The sequence below is a fragment of the Hyperolius riggenbachi genome, chromosome 5, assembly GCF_040937935.1.
Source record: "Hyperolius riggenbachi isolate aHypRig1 chromosome 5, aHypRig1.pri, whole genome shotgun sequence".
Classification (NCBI taxonomy): domain Eukaryota; kingdom Metazoa; phylum Chordata; class Amphibia; order Anura; family Hyperoliidae; genus Hyperolius; species Hyperolius riggenbachi.
In genome coordinates, this window is record NC_090650.1 from 354,353,248 (window position 1) to 354,375,397 (window position 22,150).

The window sequence follows — 22,150 nt, forward strand, 5'->3', positions numbered from 1 at the left end:
CGCCGTGTCCCCGCCGCTAAACGAGGGCTGCAGAGCCCCCAAATCCCCAGAGGGCAATCTAGCCGGCATTTCCTGAAAGGGGCAGAGCTTTCAGCTTCAGCTCTGCCCCTCCTGACGTCAATCGCGGCACATCGCCGACCTCCCCCCCCCCCCCCTCTTACTCTTCCTTCACAGAGAGGGGCGGGGAAAGGCGGCAGGAGGGGCAGAGCTACAGCTGGAAGTTCTGCCTCACAGAACAGCAAAATCCACGACCAAGTTGGTCGCGGATATTTGCAGAGGGATTTGGGGGCTCTGCAGCCCTTGTTTAGTGGCGGGGACAAGACAGATTACTTGTTATGAGAGCACTGAAGCGACATATAAGGTAACGTGCAAAATAAGTTCGCTTCAGTGTCTCTTTAATGGAAGCGAATATTGGGGTACATAATGGAGGCATTTGTAACATAACCAAGGTCACATGCCATCCACATAGTGCCCCAGCACCTCACTTAGGTCATGTTCCCTATTTGGTCAGCCCTTTGGCTGCACCATTTCAAATAAAGAGGAGGCAGAGCTTTGCCAATTTTTTAAAATCATGCATAAACAATTGTAAACCAAATTTAGTTAATAATAATTCATGGTATACCAATCTGAAATCATCAGTCATCATTTAACTGAATAATTAATTGATTAACAATTAATACATACCATATTTTTCGGCATATAAGACACACTTTTCCCTCCCCCAAATATGCTGAAGGTCTGGCCAGGTGTGGGGGCCAGGTGTCCACTACAAGCTCTTACCCATCCAGTGCTGTCTCCTCTGTCTCAGTGTTGCTTGCGAATTTTCGCCAAAGTCATTTTCGCATCGAAAATCCCATTTTCGATTCCACCGAATTTTCGCGAAAATAAGTACTATCTTCGTTTCAAAAGGCGAAATTTCGCCTGAGTATATTCGCATTAATTTTCACCTAAAGTCCATTTTTCGCGTTAAATATCTAAGCCCCCTTACGAGCTAGAATCACCAAATTTGCAGGGTATATTAAGGAGATATGTGGGTACAAGAGGAAAAACATTTTTTGCAAAAAGACCTTATAGTTTTTGAGAAAATCGATTTTAAAGTTTCAAAGGAAAAAAGTTTACATTTAAATGTAGTAAATGACAGTTACTGTAGAAAACCTAGAGGTAGTGTAAATTTATTAATATCAAAATAAAGGGCCAAGTGCAAAGGGCCAAGTGCAAGTGCCATGGGCCAAGTGCAAACTGCCAAGTGCAAAGGGCCAAGTGCCAAGTGCCAGCGCAAAGGGCCAAGTGCAAGCGCAAAGGGCCAAGTGCAAGCGCAAAGGGCCAAGTGCCAAGCGCAAGCACAAAGTGCCAGGTGCAAGCGCAAAGTGCCAAGTGCAAGCACCATGTGCAAAGGGCCAAGTGCAAAGGGCCAAGTGCAAAGGGCTAAGTGCAAAGGGCCATGCAAAGTGCAAAGTGCCAAGTGCAAAGTGCCATGCAAAGTGCCAAGTACAAAGTGCACTTTGCATTTAACACTTTGCATTTGACACTTGGCACTTGGCACTTTGCATTTGACACTTTGCACTTGGCACTTTGCACTTTGCATTTAACACTTTGCACTTGGCACTTTGCATTTGACACTTTGCACTTTGCATTTGACACTTGGCCCCTTGCACTTGGCCCTTTCATTTGATATTAGTAAAATTACACTACCGCTAGGTTTGCTACAGTAACTGTCATTTACTGCATTTAAATGTATACTTTTTTCCTTTGAAACTATAAAATCGATTTTCTCAAAAACTATAAGGTCTTTTTGCACATTTTTTTTCCTCTTGTACCCACATATCTCCTTTATATACTCTTAAAATTTGGTGATTCTAGTTTATAAGGGGGCTTAGATATTAGCCGCGCATATCGGGAGGGGGCCCCCCGAGGTGAGGAAGGGAGGGAGGGAGGAAGGATAGGAGTCGGGCCCCCCACCCGGATAGCTACCCACCCGGCTACCTAACCACCTACCCACCCACCAGGCTTCCTACCTACCCACCCGACTACCTAACCACCCACCAGGCTTCCTACCTACCTACCCACCCGGCTACCTACCCACCCACCAGGCTTCCTACCTAACCACCCACCCGACTACCTAACCACCCACCCGGCTACCTACCCACCCGGCTACCTACCCACCCGGCTACCTACCTACCTACCCACCCGGCTACCTAACCACCTACCCACCCGGCTACCTACCCACCCACCCGGCTTCCTACCTACCCACCCGGCTACCTACCCACCCACCAGGCTTCCTACCTACCTACCCCCCCCCCGCTACCTACCCACCCACCAGGCTTCCTACCTAACCACCCACCCGGCTACCTACCCACCTACCCACCCGGCTACCTACCCACCCGGCTACCTACCTACCTACCCACCCGGCTACCTAACCACCTACCCACCCGGCTACCTACCCACCCACCCACCCACCAGGCTTCCTACCTACCCACCCGGCTACCTACCCACCCACCAGGCTTCCTACCTACCTACCCACCCGGCTACCTACCTACCTACCCACCTGGCTACCTACCTACTCACCCGGCTACCTACCTAACGACCCACCTGGCTACCTACCGGGCTAGTTACCAACCCACCCACCAGGCTACCTACCCACCCACCCGGTTACCTACCTACCTACCTACCTACCCACCCACCCACCCACCAGGCTACCCACCCACCAGGCTTCCTACCTACCTACCCACCCGGCTACCTACCTAACCACCCACCCGGCTACCTACCTAACCACCCACCCGGCTACCTACCGGGCTAGTTACCAACCCACCCACCAGGCTACCTACCCACCCACCCGGCTACCCACCCACCAGGCTACCTACCTACCTACCCACCCGGCTACCTACCTAACCACCCACCCGGCTACCTACCTAACCACCCACCCGGCTACCTACCGGGCTAGTTACCAACCCACCCACCAGGCTACCTACCCACCCACCAGGCTACCTACCTAACCACCCACCCGGCTACCTACCGGGCTAGTTACCAACCCACCCACCAGGCTACCTACCTACCCACCCACCAGGCTACCTACCCACCCACCAGGCTACCTACCTAACCACCCACCCGGCTACCTACCGGGCTAGTTACCAACCCACCCACCAGGCTACCTACCTACCTACCCACCCACCCACCAGGCTACCTACCTACCTACCTACCGGGCTAGTTACCCACCCACCAGGCTACCTACCCACCAGGCTACCAACCCACCCACCCACCCACCCACTCACCCACCCACCAGGCTACCTATCCACCCAACCACCCATGGGAGCTGCACGCCGGATGGAGGCTGGGACAGGAGGTCTGCTGCTGCAGGTGAGTAAATGTTTTTGTTTTTTTATTTATATTAGCAGGTGTATGTTCTGGGCAGGTCTGCCACATGATTGCATGTATTTTCTGCGCAAATCTGCCGACATGATTGTATGTATTTTCTGGGCATATCTGCCGACATGATTGCACGTATTTTCTGGGCATATCTGCCGACTTGTTTGCATGTTTTTTCTGGGCATATCTGCCGACTTGTTTGCACGTATTTTCTGGGCATATCTGCCGACTTGATTGCACGTATTTTCTGGGCATATCTGCCGACTTGTTTGCACGTATTTTCTGGGCATATCTGCCGACTTGATTGCACGTATTTTCTGGGCATATCTGCCGACTTGATTGCACGTATTTTCTGGGCATATCTGCCGACTTGATTGCACGTATTTTCTGGGCATATCTGCCGACTTGATTGCACGTATTTTCTGGGCATATCTGCCGACTTGATTGCACGTATTTTCTGGGCATATCTGCCGACTTGATTGCACGTATTTTCTGGGCATATCTGCCGACATGATTGCACGTATTTTCTGGGCATATCTGCCGACATGATTGCACGTATTTTCTGGGCATATCTGCCTACATGATTGCACGTATTTTCTGGGCATATCTGCCGATTGATTGCACATATTTTCTGGGCATATCTGCCGACATGATTGCACGTATTTTCTGGGCATATCTGCCGACATGATGTGTATTTTCTTGAGAAAACCTGCACAATTATGTGAATTTTCTGGGGAAAGGGTCACCAAAACTTGGGCCCACTGTCTTTGTGTTGCACTTTTCAAGGGAACCTGAGGTGAGAATAATATTGAGGCTGCCATATTTCTCTCCTTTTAAGCAATACCAGTTGCCTGGCTGCCGTGCTGGTCCTCTGCCTCTTATTCTTTCAACCATAGACCCTGAACAAGCATGCAGCAGGTCAGGGGTTTCTGACAATATTGTAAGAACTGAGAAGATTAGCTGCATGCTTGTTGCTGGTGTAATTCAGTTTATTACTGCAGCCAAATAGATCAGCAGGGCCGCCAGGCAACTAGTATTGTTTAAAAGGAAATAAACCCTCAGCCCGGGTTCGCCTTAAGTTACAGTTAGCTCCGCCCTCATCCGGTCATTGCCACGCCCATTTGTCCACTATTTTTTGCCTGTAGCCACGCCCATATTTTGCCGCGCCGCGCTACGCGCGCCGCAGGTCATAGGGGGCCCACAATTACAATTTTGCACAGGGGCCCACTGCTGGCTGTGTCCGCCACTTGTAGACAGTGTAGCTGGGAGTGTAGTCAGTGTAGATGTGAGTGTAGTGAAAGTAGCTGGGAAAGTATTCAGTGTAGCTGGGAGTGTATTCAGTGAAGCTGTGAGATTAGTCAGTGTAGCTGTGAGTGTAGTGAGAGTAGCTGGGAGTGTAGTGAGAGTAGCTGGGAGAGTAGTCAGTGTAGCTGGGAGTGTAGTGAGAGTAGCTGGGAGCGTAGTCAGTGTAGCTGGGAGTGTATTCAGTGAAGCTGTGAAATTAGTCAGTGTAGATGTGAGTGTAGTGAGAGAGTAGCTGGGAGAGTAGTCAGTGTAGCTGGGAGAGTAGTCAGTGTAGCTGGGAATGTATTCAGTGAAGCTGTGAGATTAGTCAGTGTAGCTGGGAGTGTAGTGAGAGTAGCTTGGAGTGTAGACAGTGTAGCTGGGAGTGTAGTCAGTGTAGCAGTGAGAGTATTCATTGTAGATGTGGGTGTAGTAAGAGTAGCTGGGAGAGTAGTCAGTGTAGCTGGGACTGTAGTAAGAGTAGCTGGGAGTGTAGACAGTGTAGCTGGGAGTGTATTCAGTGTAGCTGTGAGAGTAGTCATTGTAGATGTGGGTGTAGTGAGAGTAGCTGGGAGTGTATTCAGTGTAGCTGGGATAAAGACAGTTTTTTTTTTTTTTTGGAAGGGTAGGGGGGGGGGGGGTCCATAAGACACCCCTTCACTATAGACGTACCAGGTTTAGTATTTTTCTTTTTTTCCTGATTATTTTTTAATATACATAAACATAGATGCCAATAATTTTTATTTTGCTTAACAGTGTATGAGGAAAGATATCCCCATTATGAAAAATGTGGTGACAGTAAAGCCTTTGTCAGAACTTCAAGTGAAAATAAATAAAATATTTCATAAAATAGATAGCACGATACCCAAGGCTTATGTTACCAACAAAGAAGAAACAACTAGTGCCAGACACAGCAAAGCCTTCTTAAAAGACCCAAAGACCAGCTATTGTGTTGGAGACCAATTAATAATACAAGTTGATATGTATGACTGGCTAAGAAGGAAGAAGACATATGGAGGAGACTACTTAAGAGCTAGAATGTTTACATCAGAGCTTGGAGCCGCAGCTTCTGGTAGTATTGAGGATTTCAATAATGGGACGTATCATATTCATTTTACGCTATTCTGGGAAGGCATGGTTACTATCTCCATATTAGTCATGCATCCTAGTGAAGGAGCATCAGCCCTCTGGACCTTCAGAAACAAAGGGCATGGTTATGTGGACCACGTGGGCAAGTTTACCAAACCCCACCAAGAAAAAGAGGTGAATTGTGGATTTGAACTTAACACAACACACAAGCTCTGTGAATATGTCAACCAGAGAGAAGAAGAATATTTTTACTGTGCCAAACCTGAGGACTTTAGCTGTAAATCCCTTTCTCAGGTGAAGAGTTCGATAAGTCGTGAAAACACACTATTCACCACATTACAACACTTCTTATTTCATGCGTAAGTCAAAGTCGTAAGTACAATAGCCTTTTTATTTATTAATTCACTAACAAGATTGTGGAGAGTAAATTCAGATCAGCTAGGACATTGCAGGGGCCTAATAAATGAAAGATGTTCAGGGTGAGTCATTGGGTAGCAATCCTTATTTGCCTTTTCCCAAGGAATTACTTTCCTTTGTTTATTCAGAGGACCAATGGTGTCAGGGCCCTGTTGATCTCAGCAATGGTGGTTGGCGTGAACGCTCACAGGGTGTTGAGTCTAAGTGACAAGAGTGCCCCACAAGGGATTAAGTGCTACCGTCACACCCAGTGGGTGATGGGCTACATTAGTGCCTAGTGTTCACCAGGTCACAACCCCCAGGACCACCCCAGGCATGAAGAGTAGGAGGGTGAACCCCACTGTGAGAGAAGGAGAGGCAGGGAGAATTGGTGAGAGGGGTAACTGGAGGATAGGGCTGACAAGATGGACTGGAAAGTAGAATTGATAGACAGGCAGGACTAGCTGATGGGACAGGACTGAAAAAGAGGACAAGCTGACAGGACAGAACTGACTGAACAGGACTGACTGGACCAGACTGGCTGGACAGGACTGACTTGACAGCACTGACTGCCTGCACTGACTGGACAGGACTGACTGGTAACTGACAGCACTAACAGGACTGACTGGGGACTAACTGGACTGCATGTGACTGAAGTTACGGCAACACACCATGGCTGTCACAAGAAGATGAAGGACAGAGTGCTTTGGTGGCAGACTTACCGCACATAAGTAAACACTTTGACGCATACAACAAAACAATGTCCTTTGTAGCCACAGCAATAAAAAGTGCCCTAAATAAATAAAGAATTCTTGTTATAGTGCTCATGGACCAGTCTCTTAATACAGAATTGGAATGTATCATGTTAATTAATTTTGTTTTTATTGTAAAGTAGATGTAAATTTATATTTTACATTTACTTTTAAGGTCAAATGTCAGAGTTGAAATTCCAAGACACTTTAATATCATCAATGTACTAACGTGTAACAAAAGTAAGTATTTATTTTCTGTTTGCGAAAGATTACTCATAGAACAATAGAATCAATATTTTTTAATAACTTTCAAGCTAAATTAAAGTGGATTATACAGTATATACAGGTAGTCCCCAGTTAAGGAACAAGATAGGGACTGTAGGCCCGTTCTTAACCTGAATCTGTTCTTAAGTCAGAACACTGGGCCATCTCAGTCCCCTGTACCTCCTCTGTGCCTCCAGTGTCCCCCTCTGTGTCACCTCTGCCCCGTGTACCTGCTTATATAAGTTTAAAAGCCATTTTTTCTTTACATTTTTTAACATTGATTTTCTCAAAAACTACAAGTTCGATTTGAAAAAATAATGTTTTTGACTTGTTCCCACAAAATCACAGAATCCATACCGTATCGTATTGGGGGGTCATTCGTAAGTCGGGCGTTCGTAAGTTGGGGACTACCTGTATATCTCACCAATATTATGAATGCAAAAGTTTGGATGTTTGGATGTTAGTTACTCAATCACGAAACAATGGCTGAATGGATTTGAATGAAATTTGGCACACACATAGTACATTACCTGGAATAACATATAGGGTACTTTTTATCCACATAACCAAAAAGTGGGCAGAGACAAATACAAATTTCACTGGGAAAATGTAAACTGCAGCCATTCTTACACTGTTAATGGCAGGGTTCTCAAACTTTGCACAGTTGGTTACTGGGTGACTGGGATTAATATTCAGAAAAGAAAGTGGATCCTACAAAAGCCAATCAAAATTCTCCTATTGATTTTCAAGGAGAATATTTAATTTCTGCTATTCTTGCACGGTTAATGGAACAAGCCTCAAACCTGGTACAGTTGGTCATTGGGTGACTGGGGTTCAAATTCAAAAAAGGGGATGGAGGCATAGCCAATCAGATTTGTTTCATTTCAATGCAAATTATTGATGCCAAAGACTGCAAAGCTCACAAACTAGGTCATTGAGTAATTGAGTAATTTTGTGTTAAAGTTAGAAAAGTGGGCAGAGCCAACACCAGCCAAATACACACCCGGGCAACGCCGGGCCATCAGCTAGTATAGGTTTATATTACCATGTACAGAGTGAGGATAAGAAGGTCTTACCTGCAAGGAGGAAGTTTCAGGAATAAGGTATTCACAAAAATCTGAATTGTATTATGCACAACGGGTTTCACAGTATAAGCTGCTTCATTAGGTCAAGTGACGTCCCTTAAAGAGTAACTGTCAGGCATAAAATAAAAAATCAATTCTTTATATTTATCTGGTAAACAAGTAATACGAATGCTAACCAGGCAATCCAAAAGTCAAAAATCCCTCTTATTTTTCTTCTCCATAAAACATCATTCCCCAGTTTCCCTGGCTCTTATTTGGTAAATCTGCAACACAAAGGAAGTTGCAGTGCATACTGGGTTTTCTTTTTTTCTTCTTTACTTTCCCCTCAGATTTAACTAATGCAGCCTGATTGGCTGAGCCTCTTTCCCTCCTGTTTTCCCCTCCCACACCTCTGTTCCTCTCTGATTGCCCAATATTTCTCAATGCACTTTCCACTGCAGTGCTGGATAAGAGTGTCTGAAAGCCGGGAGGGGGCGGGCAATAATACACAGACAGAGTAAGGGAGGACATGATGTCAGGACTGGCTTTATAGACACAGACAAAATGTAAAATCCTAAGAAGGATTTTCTCTTTTTTTCACTATAGAAAAATCACTAAAATCAAAATGTGGTCAGTGCTATATATATGTTATGTAAGTAGAGCAAGTATTTATCTACTTGTATATGTGGGTTTTTTTCTGAGACAGTATGGCTGACAGCTCCACTTTAAAAAGACTCAAACAGTAGTGCTCAGGACCAGTAGTATCAGCATTAGAGATGTAGATAAAAACATAGTAGGGAAACAACATAAAACACACTAGAATAAATTACAATTATCAGCATAAAAATAGTAAGATCTAGTATCCTGAAAATTAGAGTGACATAAACATTATCAGTTCTAATGTCCAATATAACCCTTACCCCTCCTTTTTGTTAGTGTGTCACGAGTGTATCAAAATAACATTAACAACACTAGAACACAATAAGAAACAAACAAAAATTAATACATAATAGTGCCATCATGATATGATGTTATGAGACACAGGATAGTGCATGATGACAGTTCCAGTAGGCAGGCTGAATTTTCCCTATGGGATAGGGGGTGGCCTTGGGAGCTTAAATATAGGGGCATTGCTTCTCCTAAACATGGGGGGGGGGGGTTGCAGAAATTACAGCCTCTAAACGCTTCCTGAAGGTTCCAATCAGAGTCTGGATTCTGGTTGAAGGTATTTTGGACCATTCCTCTTCATTAATCATCTCTAGTTCATTCAGGTTTGATGGCTTCCGAGCATGGAAAGCTCTCTTTAACTCACATCACAGATTTTCAATTATATTCAGGTCTGGGGACTGAGATGGCCATGTCAGAACCCTGTACTTGTTGCTCTGTATGAATGCTTTAGTGGATTTTGAGCAGTGTTTAGGGTCGTTGTCTTGTTGAAAGATGCAGCCCCGGCGCATCCTGCATTTCTTCTAGATCTCTCAATGCAGCCCATTCCCAAATACCAAGAAAGCCATGCAGTGCAGCAGTTGGCTGATGGTGTAATGGTTAAGGGCTCTGCCTCTGACACAGGAGACCAGGGTTCGAATCTCGGCTCTGCCTGTTCAGTAAGCCAGCACTAATTCAGTAGGAGACCTTTGGCAAGTCTCCCTTACACTGCTACTGCCAATAGAGCGCGCCCTAGTGGCTGCTACTCTGCTCTGGCGCTTTGAGTCCGCAAGGAGAAAAGCGCAATATAAATGTTATTTGTCTTGTCTTATTTGTCTTGTCTAAGTTGGAAAAGAGGCGCCAGTACAAGTATAAAGTGTATTAACCATTTGTAAGAGGCAGTGATGGTGGAATTACCTCCCCAAAGTAGACAACATTCTGTTGATCATTGCCAACAAGTAGCTTTATTCATTTACTCCGCAATGCACTTTGCAGGTTCAATCCAATTAAAAATAGCACTAATGATATAAATAAACATAGTATATAAAAAGTGCATATTGCTATTTTTTATTGGATTTAACACTATGACTTTGCTACATGTGATATTATAAGACTGTTACAGACTACAGACTGTTATTTTAGAAAAACTACTAGTTTGATTGACTACCACTAATGTAGTTATTTAGCCAAGCATTTCTAAATTTCCCAAGTTTGCTCCAATTACTGCCTGATGAAGCAGAATTGAAGCTGTGAAACGCTTTGCATTGTAGAGTATATGAATAAAGCTACTTGTTGACGATAAACAGAATTATGTCTACTTTGGGGTGGTAAGACCACCACTATCTCCTCTTTTAAATGGTTTTTAAAACATTTTATACGTGTACTGGCTGCTCTGTTCCAACTTACAGTTCATATTATAGTTGAGTCCACCCTTGGTGGAGGGGTGCAGAAGCAGCCCCCTTTTTTTCCTGTCTACAGAAAGTGAGTTCTGTGTGGGGTTAGGTCTAATCTCCCCACCTGCCTATATAGTTGTTTGAATGGTAACCCATGTTTGCGAGTATAATTCATTCATCTCTAATATTTAACACCTGCAACTTAATGTACTTTAACATCGTGGGCTCTCCATTTCATTTTTTTGTATCCTGTGCAGTAGATTGGTCTCCTAACAAAGATACTATATATGTATGTATGTATATACAGGTAGTCCTCAGGTTACGTATGCCCGCTTTACGAACGCCCCGCCGATACGAACGGGCCACCGATAGCTCCGCCCCGCCGATGACGTCACCGTGAGCCCCGGATTTCTGTGATTTAAATGTTTTTAAGTACTGTAACATTGATCTAAAGACGCCATGTGTGTGTGGGGAGGTGAACAGCTACATACCGCACACCTCCCGTGCCCTGGCGTCACCCTCTGCCTCTGAAAAATACCTCCGTATCATTAAACAGATCTGTGTCCTCTGACGCAGGCCAGGAGGCGACCCGGCATACTGCGCATGCGCAGCTTTTACAGTATCCGGGTCAGAGGGCGCGGATCTGTTTAATGATACGGAGGTATTTTTCAGAGGCAGAGGGTGACGCCAGGGCACGGGAGGTGTGCTGTAACGATTGTGGGATATCTCCGTGTTCAGCGCACCAAGATGTGCGCTGACACTGCGGAGGTCCTCCACAAGCGTGTCAAGATACTAGAACCCAGCTTTTGGTGCAAGCACCAGTAGAGGGAAATTCCTGTCGGCAGATGGCACTGGGGAGTGCAGAGGAACCAATCCTCTGTACCTCCACAAATGCCAGACAGGAATTGTACGAAGCGCAGAACGCAATCGCAAGAGAAGTGATTGCGAATGAGAACGAGCAAAGGGACAGGTTGTATGTGTGTGCGCCAATCTAGTCGCCACCCCGCGACCGCGCACACACAACAGCAGATGGGTAACAGGAACGCAACCGCAAGAACGGCGATTGCCAGAAGTGACACAAGGCAGATCAGAACAGAATACGAGGATAGCAAAGGCACAGCAAATCATACAAAGAGGAGACACGGAAAATAACAAACGCTAGCTAACCGCGAACACCGCACTCATTCGCAACAGTGCACGCGGTTATGCGCGGTCTCCACATGATAAGCACAATAGAGACAAGCACGCCTAACTAACCATCAACAGACAAACACGAAACAAAGAACGTGAACGCTTGCTTAACGGTTACCTCACCGAGCCTACAGCAAGCGCCCGTATCAGACAAGACAGACAGACGAGAAACAGGAACTAGGCAGAAAGGATCCACCGCTCTTCCGCCAGAGCAAGTGTGATCCAAGCAGGAACACAGATCAGAAAGATCCACAGCCGCTAACGCTAGCGGCCAGTGCGATCTAAACAAGACAGATCAGATGAGGTAGCCGGTAGCAACCGCTGCTCCAGCTTACACTCCAGGAACTCAGATCAGAAGGATCCACAGATGCTACCGCTAGAGGCTAGTGCGATCCAAACAAGACAGAGCGATTCGCTATCAACCGCCGCTGGTGACAGCGCAATCGCGACAGACAAGACAAGACAGAATAGGCAGTACAAATTATACACAAACTGACTGCACTAACTAGGAATGCAAGGAGCACTCCCCAAGAATTAACTATACTAAGATAGCAGTGGCTGACACTCCAGGTGAGTCCAGCAGGAACAAACCTCTATGAGCAGTGAAGCATTGTGGGACACATACTACTTATAGTACACGCCTCCAATGAATGTGGCCAGGCAATTTGCATGACAACGTATGCAAATTCCTCAGCAAGCACAAGCTGCAAAACTGACAGAAGCTCTTCTTTCCAGAGTCCTGCAGCATGCAGACCTGAACAATGGTCAAAAGGCTGCCTGCCTGTGCAGGCAGCTGAGCGGATCGTTACATGTGCGGTATGTAGCTGCTCACCTCCCCACACACACATGGCGTCTTTAGATCAATGTTACAGTACTTAAAAACATTTAAATCACAGAAATCCGGCGCTGTCCCGACTTAAGGACAGATTCAGGTTAAGAACGATATGTCAGTCCCTATCTCGTTCGTTAACCGAGGACTACCTGTATATAAATTTAAATAATACTTGTTTGAACAATAAAGCTATATCTTTAAAAGTTTAAAAAATTATTATACTTTATTAAACTGACAACTATGTTTTGTGACTATTTTTAACAGATAACAGTTCTACAAAGGAAAAATGCAAACGTGGAATGAAGTTGGAATACCCCAGTGGACATGTGAGGAAGGGCATTTGGTATCCGAAGTCATGCAGCATGCTGACATACAAGAGCTTGGAGGATATGGGCACCTGCATGCAGGGGAAATTCATTCATATTTTTGGGGACTCAACATTAAGACTTTGGATGACATATTTTCAAAAACATTTCAAAGGTAGGTAAACAAAATGGAACCACACTAGGGACCAATGTTGTTTCTTTCTGTGCCCTTAGTCAGTCTCTCAGGACAGAGAAAAGAACTTCTCCCCTCATGAGGTCCCCTAAGGCTTCTGGGCCCCCCTGTGGCTGTATCCCTTGCAGGGTCTATAGTTACGCCCTTTTGCTAACTGTGGTTTAGTGAATCTACCCCATTATCATCAACGTGAAAAGAGTCTCATATTGTTTCCAGTACAAGGAGACAGGGGCATTGCTAGCCCCAAAGGTCAGTGGCACGTGCCCCGGATCTATTCTGGAGTGTCCCAGATGTCCCCCATGCAGAGTCAGGCAGCGGGCGGCAGTACTCACCTCGCCAGATTCTGCAGACATCTCCTTTTTTGGGCTTCTTTCCCTTCTCCACCACAACTCTCAGCAGGCCCAATAGAAGCACCACTGCACCCAGCATGGCACCACACAGGGCGTCTATGTTGGTCTACTAGGTACTGTGGTGCCATGCTGGGTGCTGTGATGCCTTTATGGGGGCATGCAGGGAGCTGTGGTTCTTCTATGAGGGCATACTGGGAGTTGTGGTGCCTCAATGGGAGGCCCGTGGGAGCATGAGAGGGGGTCCACTAAAAGGTCAGGGAATGCTATGGGGGGACAGCCAGACAACCTGATAGCAGGCCAGCCCGCCAAGCAGAAGCCAGGTAACTCTGCCTAGTTATGTGATATGCTACATTTTGGAGGGGGGTTTGTATTAATGAAAAGGGGGCTCCATCCAACATTTTGCTGGGCAGGCCTACTTAGACCGTTGTTAAGATCATGTAAATGTGGCTCCACCCATGGCCACAACCACATTCTGGTGCATGGCCACACCCATTTTTCAGATGTGCCCAAAAGTGCCACAGATCTCTTAGGTTCCTAGCAATGCCTCTGCAGGGAGAGTTAAGAAACTCCAGTTGTTATCCTATGCAAAAGAACTTCTTTAAACTCTCCTACCCAACTTGGGTCAGAGACACTCCTACTTTTGAAAGCGCTTATACATCAAAGAAACAATAAGAGGCAGCTTCAGATAAGGTTTTACTGTAGGGGAGTTCAATAGCTCTGCTCTGTTTCATATTTTAAAATACAGTGTGTGGTTTGTAATTGCAAATAGGACAGAATGATACAAAGTTATAAAAAAAAAGCTATATAACTGAAAACAAACAATAGTAATAAAACTTAGCAAACTTTTCTTTGCTATTAATGTTCTATTAGTTATCCGTACTACACATACAATTCATTATATCATATGTTGTTTTTTTGTTTCTTTTTTCACTTCAGTGTCACTTAAAAAAAAACCTTAAACAATAAGTTACAATTTTTAGACACCCAAGTGTGGGGACAACAAAAAAAGACAATCATTAATAGTGTAAATGTAGAAAAAATTCTAAAACCAAGCGCAAGGGATAATAATCAATTCACTAGCTGCGCGTTAGAAGGGAAATCCCTCGTACCCTTATAACATAAAAAACAATATAAAAAAATTTCTAACACGCGCTGAGATAATTTCAAATTTATTCAAAGTGTCAAAAGATCAATCACATGGCACTAAGCTCATCACATCACAACTCCACTCATTCGCCCACACCATACATGCAACTGGCTTGCAGGGCCCTTCAAATGTCTGCAAGAACCGTCTTGCATAAAATTGAAAAAGTCTAAAAAAATATCAATGATAAAATATGCATAAAAAATAGAAAGGATCAAAATTGAAAAAATCCCATTCACTTTCGTCAAAATGAAGCACTGATCATAATCTCAAATGATTGCACTACTCCTTAATCTCCACGTCAATGGTATAGTTCAAACAGTCCACCTTCAAAGTTATAACTCAAGTATCCGTGCAACAGAGATCTCCCCACAGATGGAGTCAGGCTTTTTCCTATCGGTTGTCCCGTTAGCTTATGCCACACTAAGCTCCGTGTGTGGTCGCGGCGATACTCCAAGTGATTCCTCTCGCCGGTTTCTTTATGTCGCCCGCGTCACTTCCGCCCGGCAAACAGAGCAGCTCACTCGCTGCACTTTCAAAAAAAAACAGTTGCTTACCTACGGAAAGGGAAGACTCTGGGTCCTATAGAGCCTTCCCGATCCTCTCCTCATCCACTCGTTCCCCCGCAGGCTTCTCCATTTAAATCTCCCCCCGAGGGAGGGTTCTGAAGTCTTTGGGAGCCTGAGTGCTCCCACATATGTGTGGCTCTGTACTGTGCACGCGCTCGCATGTGCGCAGTACAGAACGGCCTGTCTTCGGGAGCCCGAGTGCTCCTGAAGACTTCCAAAGCCCACCCGCAGAGAAAGAGAGCAGTCTTCGACCCATGGGTTGGACACTGCTAAATGGGGAGCCAGCGCAAGAATGACGGGTCAAGGAGATGAGCGGGAAGGCTCTATAGGACACAGAGCCTTCCCCCTCCTTAGGTAAGTATCTGGGGTTTTTCTTTAATATCGCTTCTGATTCCCTTTAAGGGGTTACTATCCTTTTTTGTAAACCTGCTAAACCAATCTAATTTGTCTGTATTTTCTATGCTTATTGAACATGTATTTATTTATATGTCTTTTACATTTTTCTTGTAGCATTGACTCCATTCCAGCTCTATGAAGACAACTGGGCACGTCAGCTTTTAAGCCTGGATCTGAAAAGGAATATGAAGATAACCTGGAAGAGACACACCTTCCCATTCATCTCTGGCTCCTTTCACTCCTGGAAGGAGGAACGCACTATTGCACGTGAAATTGACCTAATTAGAGGTGACAATCGCACTGTGATTGTACTAAACATAGGGGTACATTTCAGAGCATACCCTATATTCCACTTCATAAGGCGGCTCCTCAACATACGTCGTGCTATTGAACGCCTCTTCCTGAGAAGTCCAGACACCAAAGTTATCATCAAAACTGAGAACACAAGCGCGATGAAAGAATATTTTGAAACAATGAGTGATTTCCATGCTTCTATTCAGTATTTAATCATGGAACTCATTTTAACTGACCTCAATGTTGGCTTTGTCAATGGCTGGGATATGACCAATGCATTTGACTACAATGACGTTCACCCTCCAGAAATATTCATTGAGAATGAAGTTAAAATGTTAATGACCTACATTTGTTGAACAGTTATACGGCAATGGGCCTGATGCTATTCCAGGTGATAAGTAGCTTGCAGATGCGAGCTACTTATCACCTTGCCATCGCACGAGGATTACCTGCAAATCCTATTGCCAGTTTCACTCGTGCGATGGCCGATCGTTAGGGAGCATTACTCAGGCGAAAGCCTGAGCGATGATCCCTATTACCGGGCGATGGGGAGCGAGGTTTACCCTGTGGTGCTGTCCATCAGCACCACGGCCTCGCTCCCCACACATGCGCACAACCCGCCGAACATCCGCCGCCATCTTCCGCCGCTGCATCTGGGGGTCTCCTTTATTAAGGAGACCCCCAGAGCTCCCCGCCGCCCGCCGCTCGTCTCCGCAACCCCCCACAAAGTTACAAAGCTACAAATTGCTTAAATTCCTTACCGCTGCTTTACACCCGTCGGCCGCCGCATCTCGTCGCAAGTCCCTGCTGTGTAATTACAGTGTACGAGTTACGGTAATTACACTCACTAATAACAGAGTCCCGGCAAAGCATCTTTGAATCAGCCGCCGGGGCTCCCCATTGGTTCACAGGCTGAGCCATTTTCATTGGTCCAGCCTGTGAACCAATGGGGAGCCCCGGCGGCTGATTCAAAGATGCTTTGCAGGGACTCTGTTATTAGCGAGTGTAATTACAGTAACTCGTACACTGTAATTACACAGCGGGGACTTGCGGCTAGATGCGGCGGCTGACGGGTGTAAAGCGGCGGTAAGGAATTTAAGCAATTTGTAGCTTTGTAACTTTGTAGGGTGTTGCGGAGACGAGCGGCGGCCGACGGGGAGCTCTGGGGGTCTCCTTATTAAAGGAGACCCCCAGATGCAGTGGCGATGTCGTGCGTTAGCATGTTTAGACCTGCTTTTTGCAGGTCTAAGCTACCGCTCATGTCTGCCGGGAAGCATCGCTTCCCGGAGGCATGCAAAGTGTAATAGGATAGGGTGTAAGGAACTTGCTGGGCGATAATATCGCCCAAGCGAGTTCTTTTAGCACCCTGCCTAGGGCTAAATGCAATTGGATCAGGCTATTTTATAGTCACCTGATTATCGGACTCACCAGCGTTTAACACTGGCGAGTCTGACAATTGCATCAGGCCCCATGTGTCTTGTGATTTAGATATTCAAGTACTGGTAAATTTGTTCAGGCACTACTGCAGTCAAAGCAATCAGCAGGACTACTAAGCAATTGATATTATTTAAAGGACTTTCTAAAAATTTAGATTCCTGTATAGTCAAGCACTAGTGTAGCAGATTAGCCCAAACATGTTATAATGCCCTGTCTCCCTTAAAAGATGGGAACAAATGTAAAAAGTCTATGGGAGTTTAATGGGGACAGGTAGTATCAAATAAATAATGGAAGGTCACATGTCATTGTTCAGCATATAAAAAACACAATATTTAGCAGAGACACACATATATAAAAATAGAACACAAATTCTATAGTATTAGTTTAAATACATATGACATATAGGCCCATATGCAATTAACTTTTTGTCTTGAGTTTTCTCCTAGGTGATTTTTTCACAACTTGTCATAAAATGTCTTTTAAGCCACCAGCAAGCTAAAAGATACTCAAAATAAATTTATTAGTACCTTTTCACCAACTTTTGGGTGCTTTTTCAATAGTAAAATTCTGAAAATTTAGTTTAAAGAGAAGATCAAAATTATCTCCTAGGAGATAACTCAGGTGAAAAAGTTAATTGCATATGGGCCCTAGTGTTAATACACATACAAAAGATTACCAACCAATTGGATACGTTATAATCTGAGTGATAAGAAGTATAGACACTTTGTCTAATCCCCAGATATACAGTAAATTATAAATAAGACAGAGTATCAGGGCAGAGCACTTTGCTCTACGCGTTTCGTAAAGGACAAAACTTCACTTCTTCGTGAGTTGTTCGGCTCTTTAAAAATAAGTTATTATTTCCACTTCGGGTAACCCTGAGGTGGAACCCCAAAGTACTTGTATAGTAGATCACACAATTTCTTAATTCATCAATTATTAACCATACACCTTGGAGGCAGGATAGCATGATATGGGGTGTCGTGACATAACAGTCACTATGTATTAGAAGGAGGAAGGTCCCAGTCTTCTCCCCCTTAAAGGGGGTAATAGCCAGCTATAGTCTGAGTTTACAGTATATCAGAACAAAAGAGAGTTGGAAAATGGAGATGGCACCTAAAAGATGTTCGTTTTTGTGTGGAGACTGCCTGTCTTCCACAGTATGTCTGGCATGATGCTGTTTAAAGGACACCTGAACTGAGATGGATATGAAGATTGCCATATTTATTTTATTTACAACAATTCCAGTTCCCTGGCAGTTCTGCTGATCTCTTTGACTGAAGGAGTGTCTGAATCACACACCTGAAATAAACATGCATATAATTCAGTCAGGCTTTAGTCAGAAACACCTGATCTACATGCTTGTTCATGGCCTATGGCCTATGGCCTTATGGCCTATGGCTAACAGTGGCTGGATAGTGTACTGGTTAAGGGCTCTGCCTCTGACGCAGGAGATTAAGGTTTGAATCTTGGCTGTTCCTGTTCGGTAAGTCATCACCTATAGTGAGAAGACCTTGGACAAGACTGCCTAACACTGCTACTGCCTGTAGAGCAGGCCCTAATGTATTAGGCCCATTGAGTCTGCCAGGAGACAAGTGCGATATAAAAGTTTAAGAGTATTAGACACTTTGATTAATTGAAAAGTTTCCTGTTGCTGAATTTTGTTAAGCTGACGGGCAGTATTTATTATGAACCACTTTTTACAAACAGTGATTTGATCAATCATATAGGGTCCAATCCAATTCACTTCTTCTCTTAAGATTTCTCCTAGGGGATATTTCACATGTTATCAAGAAAATGCCATTCAAGCCAAAAGCAAGCAAGAAAATACACAGAATCATTTTGACAGTACTTTTTCCCCTACTTTTTGGTACTTTTTCAATTGCAGAGTGCTGAAAAGTGTTCATTTACTCTCACAGTTCCACTGACAGACCTGACAAAAGGAAAAACAAACACAGTGGTTTTTCTTTGTTTTCAAAAGCATTTCCTGAATGGCAGTTGCTACCTCTAGTTGCCAAAATAGCGTACAAGTGAGTAGGGAGGTTGGCTGGTATCTTACTATTTTGGCAGTACAACTGTTGTTCAAGGAATGCTCTTGAAAACAAAGAAAATCCTTAGAATCCCCTATGAAGAAATGGATTAGTCCACAACCTGTCAGTTTTGCCAGATTGTAACTGCTTACTTTTTAAGCTGCACTTCAAATCAATCCACCAGCGGCAGTCCTGAAGCCAACGCTCTCAACTGCAGTATTACCTGGTGAGAGATTAATATGCCGCTATGTGTAGGTGCCCCTGGGAGCAGTCGGGAGGAGACCATTGGGGGACAGGGGCTGACTTTGCTGGGGGGGTGGGGCAGCTTAAGTTTGCCCTAGGGCCCCTTAAAGAGAACCCAATATGTTTTTCTAAATTGTAATAGAACACAGAGGCATTTTTTGTGCACAATTACATGCCTCTGTGTCCTCCTATTGCCGCCGTTAGTCCCCCCCAGGCTCTGCTGTCCCTCACGACAAATATTGCCAGGCTAGCGACAATCTGCTTGTTGATAGTCTTCTATTTACCTGCAGCCTGCTATTCAGATTCTCCTCCCCCTATATTGCAGGGCTCCATCACCTCTGTCCCCTCGCTGCCCACCTCCGTGAGCTTCCTCCAATTGGAAGCTAAGCCGCGACCAAGGAAGATTGTCGCTAGCCTGGCACTATTTGTCGTGGGGGACAGCAGAGCCTGATGGGGTGGACTAATGGCAGCAATAGGAGGACATAGAGGCATGTAATTGTGCACAGAACATGCCTCTGTGTCCTATTAAGATTTTATAAAACCGCCTCGGGTTCTCTTTAACCATTTCAGCCCGCTGGGATTTTTCACCTTATGCATCAGAGCAATTTTCACCTCCCATTCATTCGCTAATAACTTTATCACTACTTATCACAATTTATTGATCTATATCTTGTTTTTTCCGCCACTAATTAGGCTTTCTTTGGGTGGTACATTTTGCTAAGAATTATTTTTTTATAAATGCATTTTAACAGGATTAATAAGAAAAAAATGGAAAAAATTCATGATTTCTCAGTTTTGGCCATTATAGCTTTAAAATAATCCGCGCTACCATAATTAAAACCTATGTATTTTATTTGCCCGTTTGTCTCGGTTATGACACCATTTAAATTTTGTCCCTATCACAATGTATGGAGCCAATATCTTATTTGGAAATAAAGGTGCATTTTTTCCGTTTTGCGTCCATCACTATTTACAAACTTATAATTTAACCCTCCTGGTGGTCTATTAAAAACCACCAGGGGGCAGCGCAACAGTTTTTTTTTAATTTTTTTTTTTTAATTATGTAGCGAGCCTAGGGATTGCTACATGATAGCCGCTGTGCAGCAGCATCCCCCCACCCACTTCGATCGCCGCCGGCGATCTGCGATCAGGAAATCACATTCAAAGAACGGGATTTCCTGGAGGGCTTCCCCCGTCGCCATGGTGACAGGCGGGATGACGTCACCGACGTCATCGATGTCGTGACGTCATTTGGAGTCCCGATCCACCCCTCAGCGCTGCCTGGCGCTGATATGCTAGGCTGCGCAAGGGGTCTGAGGGGGAGGGGCCGCGCAGCGGGTAGCGGCGAATCGGCGTGGAGCGGCAGCGATCGGTATGCACACATAGCTAGCAAACTACTAGCTGCGTGTGCCAAAAAAATTATTAAGCAAATCGGCCCAGCAGGGGGTTACCGCCAGGAAGGTTAAAAAATGTTCGTAGTATACCCCCTTCAAATGCATATTTAAAAAGTTTAGACCCTTAGGTAACTACTTATGTCTTTTTTTTTATTGTAATTTTGTTTTTCCATTAAAAATTTTATTTGGGTAATATTTTGGTGTGAGAAATATTTTGGTGTGGGAAATAAACAGTTAATTTTTAATGTTATTATATGTGTAAGTTGTAATGTAAAAAATATGTAGATGTAGTTTTACTATTTGGCCACAAGATGGCCAACTTGAATTTTTTTTCCCCTTCTTGTGCTTCTCGCTAAGCGGAAGCACAAGGGGGATGTGGAAATTTTTACGGGCAGAAAGACTGAAGCCTCTAGTATGAGCGCTTTGGTTTTTCTGCTGGGGACACGGATCGGTGATCGGTAACCATGTTCCCGTTCACTGATCCCAGGGCTACCGGGGGACACCATGGAGGCGCAGGAGCGCGCCGAAATGCGGCACCGCAGCAGAGCAGCCTCCCGGACGTAAGCTTCACGTCCGGGAGGCAGAAATGGTTAAACAGGCCCTACATGCAGATGGTACCTAGGTCATAGGAAAACATGTTGGCTCCAGCTTCATTGTAACATGCATGAAGGAAAAAGTGAGGTTCCGCACAATGTCCCATGAAAAATATTGTAGATCTTTATTGAAATCTTGAATAAAATGACATGCAACCAGTATCAACAAGTGGCTGACATGTTTGCATCATGTCATTTTATTCAAGATTTCAATAAAGATCTACAATATTTTTCACAGGATATTGTGCGGAACCTCACTTTTTCCTTCATGTCTGGTTCATGGCTGAGTGGCCCGGCTCCTGCACTGCCCTTGATGCTGAGGTACAGTGGACTTCACTTTGTTTTTTTGCCTTCATTGTATCATGCCTTGGAATACAGCCATAATTTTGGTTGTCCTGTGGCTTTGGTGGTTGGCTATGGCAGGGGATTGTCAGGATGGCACAGGGAACCCGGGCGTTATTACCTCCCATTTCAATCAGGTCACCTCGGGCTCTCTGGACAGTACCTTGAAGGTTGGACCATCATGAGGCCACTCCTAAAGAAGGGGGGGGGCGGTTATGAACTTAGTCAACCCAGTACCTGCTGTATTTTCTATATGTACCAGCAGGGGGCTGCTCACTACATTTGGATTGACTTGCAATTCACAATC

General features: G+C 44.8%; 1 protein-coding gene across 1 annotated transcript in view; it reads left to right on the forward strand.

The window, feature by feature from the left end:
• The window catches only part of LOC137519428 (NXPE family member 4-like), a 38,702-nt gene extending 22,542 nt beyond the window's left edge, over positions 1 to 16,160 (forward strand). The window contains exons 2-5 of the mRNA XM_068238380.1: positions 5,404 to 6,095; positions 7,060 to 7,124; positions 12,818 to 13,033; positions 15,625 to 16,160. Of these exons, the coding sequence (XP_068094481.1) occupies positions 5,404 to 6,095; positions 7,060 to 7,124; positions 12,818 to 13,033; positions 15,625 to 16,160 (1,509 nt within the window). The remainder of the gene's footprint in view (positions 1 to 5,403; positions 6,096 to 7,059; positions 7,125 to 12,817; positions 13,034 to 15,624) is intronic.
• Positions 16,161 to 22,150: the final 5,990 nt, after the last annotated feature.